The following is a 12170-nucleotide window of genomic DNA, read 5'->3' as shown; positions in this document are numbered from 1 at the left end:
AGGCGTCTCCGCCTCATTTGGACCTGATAGAACGGAAGAGAAGGGTAAACTGCTACCACAGCTTCGATGGATGATCTTTATGCACAGCGATGGATCGCCCTATGTATCCCAGTCGACCCGCCAGACCACAGCTGAGGTCCCGGCTATCTGGGTGGCTCGACAATTGCCTCCAGTTGGCTCTGTGGACTTTTGAATGGCTGATGCGAACACATGTTTGTCATGCGTGACCTTTGTGAGTTCGTTTCCTGCATGGTGCGTACCGTGTCTTTTGATTGCACAGCGACTATTCATTTCTCGCGGCGCGTTTCGTGTAACTCACACTGGCCACTTGACTACAATGCTGCAGATGCGTGTGTGCAACCGCTGGCTCGCTGCAGCCGACGCCAGTAGCCGGGTCGCATTTGCCTCGATAGGCCAAGACGCTCGCTGCTACCGAGCCCCATCTCCGGGCTTTTGCCCTCACTGCTGTTTTCTCCCGGAAACCAGAACTAGAGACGTCTGTGTTACCTTGAAGTAGATCAGAACAAGTTCGTTGCGACTCCCCTGACGTCAATCGCCGCTTTCTATGGCGCTCGTCTGCCTGTGCGTGCAGTGGCTTGCAGTTGCCCACTCTTCTACTAAGCTGAGTCCCCGTCAGGTTCCGTAATACTGCGTTGTGCATCTGCTACATTGCATCACAGTGCTAGGCCGTGCATTACGAATCTTCCTTTTGAAATCTCTGCTCCCTGCCCGCGCATTGAGTCATCTAGGGCCGGTATCTGGCGGCCAGGTACCGTAGCACTCAAGCTGCCTGGCGTGTACTACGCAGTCCGAGCACTCGTTGGTCAGTCCTATCTCTATCTGCCGTGCTCCAAATGATCACCACAGAGTAAGAGCTACGGGCTGTTGTACTTGCACTTCGTATAATCTCTGTGCTTTCCTGAACTGCACTCCTCCTCAGCCACTGAATTCTCGGTGGTATTGATTGTGGTCCTACCACAAAGCAAATTGCTTCTTCAAGAACTCCAAAGTCACATCGTGTCTTTGGATAACCTGGGACTGGTACTCAGGGAGCATTTTGTCACTCAATGGCCAGAGATTCGTAGCTGATGTTGAGTTACATGATCTTATCACGGCCAGCACGTGAAGCACCGGTACAGCAGCTCCGCAAGACGACCTTCTCCTCACGGTCATGCCTTGGAATGGCCAAACTGCTATCGCAAGCCGTGTATCTTTTATGCTATAACCTCTGGGCAATTGAGACGAACGAACTAGCATGAAATGGCTCTCCTGGAACTGTACAAAGCAAGTTGCGACAAGCTCTCCATTGCCAAACTTGAAACGTAGCGGCTCAATGAGCTTTCAAGTGTAGATCACCATATGATTCATTGGTCAGGCCGCTGTCGCAAAGTGATACGGGCATCAATGTCCTCCTTTTCATAGCGCTCCCGCAGAATTGAACCTGAGGCAGGGCCACGGGACGAGAAGCGCACAAATGCAAGGCAGAGCTGTCGTCAGCCCCATCCTTCACGACTCTTTTCTCCTTTCTCAACCATTCCCGATACCCGTGTTGCAGTCGGCCAGTGTATGCAGGCCAGCAGGGTCCAAGATCTCCTTATGCAAGCACGCTCCCGTCTCGTGGTCCTCACCATCAGCGGCGCACAGGAAGGAGTGCTATTCCTTCACCGCAGTTTTCGTACAGCGCTTCGAATCTGGTAGGCTATCGCATCAAAGGTAAACAATACTGTCAGTAAGCATGGATGCTATGTCTTATGCCACCCGGTCGCACTCTGTGTATAGCTGTGGCAGACCAAAGACCATTGCACAACTGCTGCCAGCCGGAAAAGTCGGTCCGTGATTTGTGATGCCAGCAGGGGCTGGATGTCTCTTTTCTGCTTGCGACCATAATATTAAGTTGCCGTTCCTCGCCCGCCCGAGAAGAGACAGGCCAATACATGTCTGATTGGACGCAGACGTCGCCCGGTCATCAGTTCTAGAACATCTTGCCTTCTGTTCAGAGCAGACGAAAAAGAAAGGTTCAAAAAGGCGGCAAAGTAGACAGAGACATGACCACTGGATATCTCTCCTCGCTTTCCATAGGCAATAGCATGACTGATGCCCCAAAGTCCGGCCGCTTTCTTTCTCTCTAGTCTCTTTGTCCTGTGCTGCATGTAGAAGACTTTTTCGGCGCATCATTTCTCCATTCGTGATAATGTACTGCTGTGAGCCTCTTTGGCACACATCGTGGTCTCAGAATCCAGCTCAAGATGCGGCTGTAGAATAAGGAATGCGAAAGGAAGCAGGAAGATATAATTCAAAACGATTCGACTTCGCCGTGCGTCTTTTTTTTATATATATTTGTGCACCCTCGTCTCCCGCACAGCCTCCCATTCAAGTGATGAAAATTATGGTGTCTTCTCGTCGTGTGTCTCGCATTCTCGGTTGCTGGCCTAGACACGTTGTGCATGCGACTTCTCGCCTGCATGCTGTCTCTTCATAAAAAAAAATCGAAATAGAACTCTGAAGAGACAATGCTATGCATACAGAAAAAACCTTTTTTTCAATTTCTCACAGCGCGACACAGACCGTGAGCCTTTTACCCATGAGCGGATGACACAATGTCTTGCTCATCACCACAGAGGCGAGATTATTGTGCCGTTGTCGCCGTGGATTTGCGGCGACAGGGAAAAGAAGCAGACAAAACCGAGCTAAAGCCGTCCGCTTCTTCTAGGTTCGTGTATACTTTAATTCACTGAGACGATGCTCATTTCGTTTCGGTTTCTTCTGCCCTCACGATTTTCTGCCCGCCGAGGGCCCCTTTTCTTTGCGAGTAAGCTTCCGGTTTTTTGGGGGCGAGATATCAATGAAAGGAGGGGGGTTTTCGAGGAAAGACGGACTTCAGAGCCCTGGAGATTGTCGAGGGACACGGCATGCTGCTAGCTGCGGACCATGAGAGGGTGTCCACTTCATGACCATGACGATCATATTCCGAGACTACTCTTTGGGTATTTTCTACTGTAGTCACGGCTGTTTCTGCCGAAAGTAGAGGGTTCACCGTTGGATTAGGAAATCGCTTGAGCTCCCAGCTACCATCGAGACCATGCGGGAGAGACATTTCAATCTTTCCGAGCCGATGGGATCAGCAGATAAATCGGTTCTGAATAAATTCGAACGCCCTTATCATAATGTATCCAGACTCAGCCCGTTTCGTGCGTTCAGGAATCTGTTTACCCTCTGGAATAACAGCATGTACGACTGGAATGCCTCGTCCGAACAATTATGATACTAACCAACTTCTAGGCATGGCACATCCAACGTTTGCTTGAGTATTATCTGTGCGGTACTCAAAGTACACACTCGGACCGTTGACATAACTTTGAATTCGCCAGCTACTTTTGATGTAGACCGAGGCGCTCCTGCGAGAACACCCATCAACACTCCGCAAATAGTAGTATAGGGTAGGCAAAATAGCTTCTCACTGCGAACCACCCAGGCATTCTTGAAAAAGAATACACATATCCAAAAATGGTTCAAAGAACCGAATAAGTAATATTCCCAGGGTTCAGCCAAGTTATCAGCTTCTGTGTGCGACCTTGCTCGGACTCTGTCCAATCTACTTCACCATGAGTAACTACTGCTGAGACGTGACGGGATAAACAAAAATTCAACACAATTCAGCCGAGGATATCGGTCCACGTGGGATTGGCTAAAGATATAAGAAGATATGAGACAAGGTCCTCCACATATTGCTCCTCTGTCACATATATGATGTTTCATGAGTCAATGCAGTATCTCTCAAGAGTAACTCGCCAGCAAGCCCACGATTTGGCAGCGGGTCAAGAATTATTGCTGCTCGCTTGCTCACCTCTTAACTAGCCATGGACTGACGAAGTGTGACATCGAATCATTATCTTACGCAAATTTCCATCCCAAGAGTATGTAAACCTGCAGCGACAGGGTTTTCAAAGCTGGCAGGAGAAGAGCTCGGGCTACGTGGTTGCCTTTGGGTCTCCATCGCCATCATCAGCCATTGCAAGTGCAAGCTCTGTTTCGAAATAAAGTATCTGAGGGTTTTCATTACAATGTAGAGCGAGTTTAAAACTATTGCGAGCGTCATACGAAGCAGAGCAGCACTTGCATCCTACTATAAGAGGAATAGATTCTAAAAAAATCCTACAAATTTCCGAGATAGAAAGCATCACAAACAGAAAGCATGACTAGTTCAAAGTTATTGCTGTTATAAACGCCGGGGGACTGCGCGGCTCGGCGCCGCGGAATATCGGATAAATTCCATGGTCGTACTCAGGATCCCACAGCGCACGCAGTGTGCCGTAGACATGCAGCTCATACCGATTCTTCTATCATTCTACATTATCCATTGCGGCATATCTTCTAGACCAACCAGCAAGTGCCAAGTGTTGCTCAACTTCATCTGAAGCTCTTCATTTGGCGCTGCAATGGCCATCATTCTAGCCTTGGCTCTTTCGGCACCCAAGCCTGCAGAATCTCACTGTGAGACGAGCGCCTCTTTTTAGAAATACGTAACGTAAGAACTGAAATGTTTATTCATCAGTGCACTTGTCTGATTGCTCATGTCGTCTAGTTGAGCGGCCTCGACCAACCTCGGACTCCATTCCGGCGCCGATTCTCAGTCGAATCGTACGTAGAAGGTGCGGAGAATAACAAACCCAATGTCCAATCAGAGCACGTACTGAGAATCAGCTTCTGGAGAGACGAAAGCGGATGGTGCATTATTTATTATGATTTGTTATTTAAATAATAATAAAGCGGATGGTGCAGGCCCGTACCCAATCACAGATTGCCTAGAGCGAGGCGCCAAACTGCTAAAGGAAGGCCAGAGGCTAGGCTCCAAGTGGCTTGCAAGGTGAGATTGAAAGGCCCCAGCATGAATGTACTGGTACTTTGATTGAGCACATTCCTACCAGTAGAACTGTAGCGACTTGCCCTATCAGAAGTTACGATTGCGCGGTTTCATGGCATGGCTGCCTGGATAAGACTTATTATTAGGGGTCAAGGTGCATGTCATGCGCTGACTTTTGACCGCTAGCTCTACAGAAAGCACGATTCTAGTTGGAGCTCAATACGAAAATTAGCGCTGGCCAAACAAGCCCGTCCTTCACCCGCGCTCTCTTCCCTCGTCCCCTGTAGTCGCGCCGCCCACGTCTGATGGCTTCGGGATCAAGAGCCATAAGTAAGAACTAGGCAGTCTGCCATCCTTGCCTCAAAGTCCAGGCAATACTGGACCAGTAATTACACAGTGACAGTGCCAGACTACCAGGGGTTTTGGTGTCCCGCACCTGATGGACACACAACATAGTGCGAGAGCCGGCGACAGTGGGTGAGGTGGCCTGCCACCATAGCAGTTGCCGTTTGTTAGCGACACGGTGCAACAGAATCGCAGTATGCCTATGCACATCGCATATTGAGAAATAAGATTCAAACGTGCCTTCGAAAACTACCAAAGAAGAAGGGGAAAAACTAAGAACAAATAAGAGGCAAATAGTGGCGGCCATGGTCTCGGATATTATAATCTGTACAGAGCATCCTTATCTGTGCAATGTGACGGAAATAGCGCCACGTCGAGTCTCGGCAGAGGCTGGCTTCCAGACCCTGTGACGAGCCAGCTTGCCACACGCAAAAGTTCCACGCGCATCTTGTACGGATGTGGCCGCGATGCAATGTTTCCAAAATGCGCGACTGATATCACATCTGCGAAGTTTCTACCATGTACTTTGTCATGCATGTGGCCGGTGCTGATACTAGCCATACATGTGGTCATACATCTCGCTGTAGCCACCGAACAAAAGAAACATTGTCGAGTACAAGCTAGGCTCGACTGCTGTTGCTGGCTTAATTTACATTTCTTAGGCCGACGAGAATAGCAGCTCGCCGCAAAATGGCATGTAATTGCTTCACCATGATTTGGCACATGGGGGGTAAGTCCTAGTGGCGGATTAGGCCGCAAAAGGGCGAAGAATTCGAGCGAATCATCACCCGGATTGCTGGGCGGAGGAGCACTGGGATCGTATCGCCAGACTTCCTCAGGCCGAGTCGCTTGTGGAGCATGAACAAAGTCTCAGGCGACGCAAAATCACTGCCTATCGTTTGGGGAGGGGGCCTTTGTACACGCGCCCATTGACACACAGTGAGGTGCCACTGTGTTAATTGATTCGCCATGCTAAAACGCTCTGCACGAAGTAGAGTCCCTGGACTTGCCCTGATAATTCGGGTCCCTAGCTTGGCATGAATTAGTATCCGCATAGTCGGTGAGGAGACTAGAATAGGGCTTAAGCTTCAGCCATGTCAGAAGCACTTGCACAGCACCCGTTCGCTCGTTCTCACAGAAGGGGCAAAAGTTCGCCAGTCGCCCGAGGGGAGCGTTCGGCCATTTATGCACAACTGACCCATCGTCCCATTCATGGTTTTCGTCATCCTACACATCTTCCAAAGACGTGCAGAACTTCTCTCATTCAAGTGCCGACGCCATGTTACCCTCAAGATTTTTATCGGCGAGCTGTCTGGCGCTGTCTAGTCTACTCACATCGGGTACGTCCCTCTCTGCCTGATGCACATACGTAATTAAACACTCATCCTCCTGCAGCGTTTCCCGTCAACTATATCGCTATGGGCTCGGGGTACGTTAATGCCGCCGCCGATTACCGTGAAAAGGCGGAATTAGCAACGCCTGAAGATGTCTTGGGCAAGCTCGAGACTACCCGCTGATATGGCTGTCACATCCGCCCGCCCCTGCCCTGGCTGCTGCGATCATTATCGCTACCGTCTCCTCTGGCGAACGGACCGGCGATATAAAATGATGTCCAGAGGCTTGATTGGCACCACTAAAGGGGAACGCACACATGCTCCATGCCTGCAGCTACTCTACTGTATCAAAACAGGGGACAGGCAGACCATTAAATTGAGAATTTCCGTTAGTAATAGAATTTCTATAGATGGGCTACATCACATTGTCACAATGCAGCCGGAGAGTCGTATTGAGGCTGGGGGTGCCAGAGTGCTTACCACCAGTAACGTAGCTAGCTATCTGTATTACTAGTACGTACCAGTACTTTACTGCGCGTACTGGGTAGACGTTGTGTTAAGTACTCCGTACGGAGCAACGAAAAGACCGCCTGCATTAGTTACCAGGCGGCCTTACCGTAACAGGTACTGTGGCCGCCGCCGCCCGCCTCTCGGCCGGGTAGGCTCTCCTGTTGCAAGTAGCTATACAAGTGCAAGTAGCTCTACCAGTAGTACAGTCTGCCCAACAGCGCCCGTTAGTTACCCTCCTGCCTCTTCAACTCTCAAATCAGGGCATTGCCCCGCAGGCGATGGAACCTGGATCTTTTGAAGCTCTTCCTCTAGCCCCCATCCTGGCCCGGGCGGGGTGGCTTGCGTTGGATCTCATTTACCATTACCCCAGCGCCACCAACAAGGACTTTTCTCAACAACCATCCTCCTACAAGCCATTTTCTGCCCAGTCCACACTCAAGCTCTTGCCATCAGAGCCTCTTACTGCTGCTCCAGACATCGCCTTTGCGTACGCTTTCGCGCAGTCCTTGGGGTTGCGCAGCTAAAATGGCCAATGCCGGTGCGGACGGTGTCTTCTGGCAGGAGCTCCCCGGGGTCTCTGACTTCTCGTTGCATTTCGAGGAGACTATTCTCGACCTCGCTCCCTCCTGCTTGCTCATCGTGCTGGCACCTGTGGCTGCCATCTACTACTTGCAACAGCCAGTTCAGGTCCGTCGCAGCCCGCTCCTGTGGATTAAGCTTGTGAGTTTTCTGTCGCATTCCCATACTGCTGTTTCGTATCAACCAACCATCATGACTAGATCGCAGCAGCTGCTTTGGTGGGAGTTGAGATAGCTAGCCTTTCATTTCGCGCTATATCTCATATACTTGTCACCGAAACGACTCTGCCAGCTGCTTCCGTCGACCTTGTCGCCGCTGTTGCCGTGACCTGCCTCCTTTACGTTGAGCATCGACGCGCTATCAAGGCCTCTGCTCTTCTAGGCATATACTTTTTCATCGGGATCGTTTTTGAAGCTGTCAAATGCCGCTCTTTCTTTTCCAGACCCGGATTGGCTCCGGCTGGGGCACTCGCCGCTACGTCATGCAGCATACACTTGCTTCTTTTGATTCTCCAGGAGATCAGCAAGCGTGAGCTTCTGATTGATCCAGCTCTGCGAGAGTCTTTAGGAGAAGAAGGTACCGCTGGATACTGGAAAAGAATGTTCTTCGCGTATCTGAACCCGATGTTCATTGCCGGGTTTCGTAAAGTTCTCAGCTTGAAGGACCTAGACAACATTGGGCCCGAATTCTCCTCTGCACTCTTGCATTCGAAACTGAAACGGCACTTGCAGGGGGTACGTTGGGCATCGAAGAACACACTTCTGCGCATCTGTGTCGAAGCTTGGATGTGGCTGCTCCTGTTCGCTTTGATCCCACGGATATGTTTCACGGGGTTTTCTTTCTCACAACCGTTCATTCTGCATCGCGTCATTGAAATTCTCGATGATCCGCAAGCGAGCACCGCAGAAGCTGGCTTTCTGTTGGGTGCGACGTTTTTGTCCTTCACTGGCGCGACTTTATCCAAAATGGCCACCAAACACTTGAGCTACCGCATCGTTACTCGACTACGAGGCGCTCTTGTTACACATTTATCCGAGAAGAATGCACGACTGCCTCAATCCGAAGCGAAGAAATCTGCTGCAATAACTCTTATGAGTACTGATGTTGATGGCATTGCCGGTGGCTTGCCTCGCATTTACGAACTTGCTGTGACCTTTTTCGAAGTTGGTCTAGGGATATACTTCTTATCAGACTTCGTTGGGCAGTCATGTTTTGTGGTTCTCGCACCTCTAATTGCTTCGACCTGTGCTACCTATTTCCTAGGACGCTGGATAGGAGTGGCATATCAAGCATGGAATCAAAGCATAGAAGAACGTGTGGGGAAGACTTCGACAATTCTTAGCCAGCTGAAAGCGATTAAGATGTTTGGTCTCGGTCCCATTATCGGCAACTATCTGCAGCGTCTTCGCGAGGCCGAGATGAGAAAATCGAAGAAGTTTCGAATTCTTGAAGCAGTGGCAAGTATTCCAGTGATCTGCGCTGAGCAGATCACGCCGGTTGTGGTTATTGCTGCTGCCTTGTTCTGGAACACGATTGGTGGCAGGCTCTCTGCTGCTACCATTTTTCCTTCTCTTTCGATCATCATTTTAATCAAGACTCCGTTGGCCACCCTCTTGAGTGCATACCCGACGATTACGTCCATGTTTCGATGCTTCAGACGTATCCAGGAGTTCCTGCAGCTCCCCGAAAGAAAAGACCCTCGAACGCTGCGAGAAAGCCCCGATATCGCGCCGCTTGATGAGAAAGCTGACCCAGCAAACCCAACCACCTGGCCCATTGTTGAGTTTGTTGGGGCAAAGATTGCGCCACCAGGCACTCAAATCCCCATTCTCAGTGATGTCAACTTCTCTGTGTATCCTGGCTCGATAACCCTAGCAATTGGCCCGAACGGTGCCGGAAAGTCTTTGCTTCTGCAGAGCATACTGGGCGAAACTTTGCTGATCGAGGGCGCCATATACATCAGCAGCATGTTCATGGGGTTCTGTGGTCAGCTGATCTGGCTACAAAATGTCTCTATCAAAGACAATATCATCGGTTACCTACCGTACGATGAGCGGCTATTCCGCAGAGTCGTTCGCTGCTGTCTACTGGAGGAGGACATCGCTGCTTTACCAGACGGAGAAAATTACATAGTCGGCAGCGGTGGCTCGAAACTCAGTGGCGGTCAGCGCCAGCGAGTGGCACTTGCTAGAGCTTTATTTGCAAGAGCGTCTATTATTGTTTTAGACGACATATTCAGCTCACTGGATCGCAAAACAGCAACTGCTATTCTGTTTCAACTTTGTGGTAACAACGGACTCCTGAAGGAGCTCAACTCAGCGGTTGTGCTTTCTTCGTACCTGCCAGAGTGCCTCGACGTGGCGGATCAGCTTCTTGAGCTGAATGGTAATGGGATCGTCAAAGTGGAGTCTAGCTTCAGATCAGGCACATCTCGTGAGAGAGCTCTCCAGATCATGAATGTGCCAGGTCGTATCAAATCTGAAGAGGAGATCACAAAAGAACAAGCGCAGTTTCGCAGGTCTTTGGATGCACAGCAGCCAGTGAAGATGGAAAACACAGGAGCAGATCTCTTGCGGAAAGGAGACCCGAGCTTGTATTGGCTTTTCATTAATCCGATTGGCAAGTTCAGATTGACACTCTGGTGTGCGGCCATGTTTTTCTGTTCCGCGGGAGAGATTTTCCCAGATATCTACATGCGTCTATGGATCGAGCGCCATCCTGACGACAACACCTACTTCATCGGATATGCCGGCATCGCTATTGCCACATGTCTGCTATTTGCCCTCACTTGTGGCGTTCTATTTGCCTATTTGATACCTCGCACCGCTTTAGGACTGCATGATCATTTGGTCCAAACGCTTATGCGCGCGACGCTTGGTTTCCTTGGCGTAACCGACAACGGAGTTCTTACCAACAGATTCAGTCAAGATATGAGCTTGGTAGCTCGAATGTTACCCATTGCTTTCATGAGAACATTCTATGGTATGACTCATGGCATCCTATCATTCACAGTTGTTAATATTATCGGCAGTCTTGTTCACAACCTTGGTACAGAGCGGCGTTGTTGTCTCCGGAGCGAGCTACATGGCAGTGGTACTTCCTGTTGTTTTTCTGGCTGTGTATTCGATCCAATGGTTTTATCTGCGAACGTCGCGCCAACTACGAGCTCTCGACCTCGAATCCAAATCACCATTGTATACTCACTTTGAAGAAACAGCGGAAGGCCTGTTATACATACGAGCCTTTGGGTGGCAGATTAACACTCTCGAGGAAGGTTTCAGTCTTCTAGATGACTCCCAGAAAGCCTTTTATTATATGTACAGTATCCAGCAATGGTTAGGGCTCGTCCTAGGCCTGCTGGTTGCAGCAGTCGCCACTATTCTCATGGCATTTGTGCTCTTTATGAGAGGTTCCACCTCGCAGACAGCAATAGGTTTGGCATTTTTGAACCTAATTCTCCTGGCTCAAACCCTTGAGCACCTGGTTTTGGCTTGGACGTCGTTGGAGACATCGATTGGCGCGCTCGCGCGACTTCGAAGCTTTATGGAGGAGACGCCACAGGAGCCGAATGATAGGCATCTCCAAGTACCTGAGAACTGGCCCTCCCTCGGACACATCGAGCTGCAAAACGTATTTGCTGATTTTGCGTAAGCGATTACCGCCATGTTACACGTCTGAGTCTCAACTGCTGATAATCTCCAGTGACGACACAACACGACAACCCGTACTCCAGAATATATCGCTCTCCATAGATGGGGGCCAGAAAGTCGGCCTTATAGGACGTACTGGCAGGTAAATATCGACAATTAAAGAGGAATCTGTTCATTTACGCTAACTTAATACCCTAGTGGTAAGAGCTCCTTGCTCCTCGCACTCCTTGGCTTCCTCCAATGCCAAGGCTTGATAACCATCGACGGAATCGATATATCGTCGATTCCCTTGGACGTATTGCGCTCCCGCATCGTTACCGTCTCCCAGGATCAAATCAAGCTTGATGCCTCTGTGCGAACTAATATGCTGCCATTTACTCTAAATTCGAGCATAGAAGAACTGGATGCGCAACAAAGACAAGAAGTCGAAACGAAAGATATTAAACTCCGAGAGTTGCTGGTCCGGTTCGGTCTTTGGTCGCACTTGAACGGCATAGGCGGTCTAGATGCTATGCTCAACGACGTTGGCTACTCCCACGGTGAAATGCAATTATTTTGCTTGGCACGTGGCATCTTGCGCTACGAGGATACGGGCAGCAAAGTTGTGTTGATCGACGAGGCGACAAGCAGTGTCGAAGAAGAGAGAGAGAGAGCGGCCCAAAAAACCATGCGAGATTATTTCCCAGACTGTACGATCTTGATTGTCGGGCATAGGAAATCGAGTATCACCGGAGTCGATTTTACTGTCGAGCTATCGAACGGTAGGGTAGCGCACATCGACCAGACTTTGCCGAGCTCGGAGGGATGGGGTTACGGGGACTAAGGAGTCGATATTAGTATCTGACTTGGCGTAAGGAATTTACAATGAAATTGGCAGTATTTTTTCCTTAT

General features: G+C 49.9%; 1 protein-coding gene across 1 annotated transcript; it reads left to right on the top strand.

The window, feature by feature from the left end:
* Positions 1–7575: 7575 nt before the first annotated feature.
* Positions 7576–12102, top strand: LMH87_004273 (uncharacterized protein; the record flags this gene model as incomplete). Its single annotated transcript, XM_056195465.1, has 5 exons — positions 7576–7770; positions 7830–10611; positions 10661–11276; positions 11332–11421; positions 11478–12102. 5 exons carry the CDS (start codon positions 7576–7578, stop codon positions 12100–12102), a joined length of 4308 nt encoding a protein of 1435 aa, XP_056049091.1.
* Positions 12103–12170: the final 68 nt, after the last annotated feature.

This window comes from Akanthomyces muscarius, chromosome 2 (genome assembly GCF_028009165.1).
Source record: "Akanthomyces muscarius strain Ve6 chromosome 2, whole genome shotgun sequence".
Taxonomy (NCBI): Eukaryota; Fungi; Ascomycota; class Sordariomycetes; order Hypocreales; family Cordycipitaceae; genus Akanthomyces; species Akanthomyces muscarius.
Note: the sequence above shows the minus strand (reverse complement) of the source record. Positions and strands in the feature narration are given on the sequence as shown.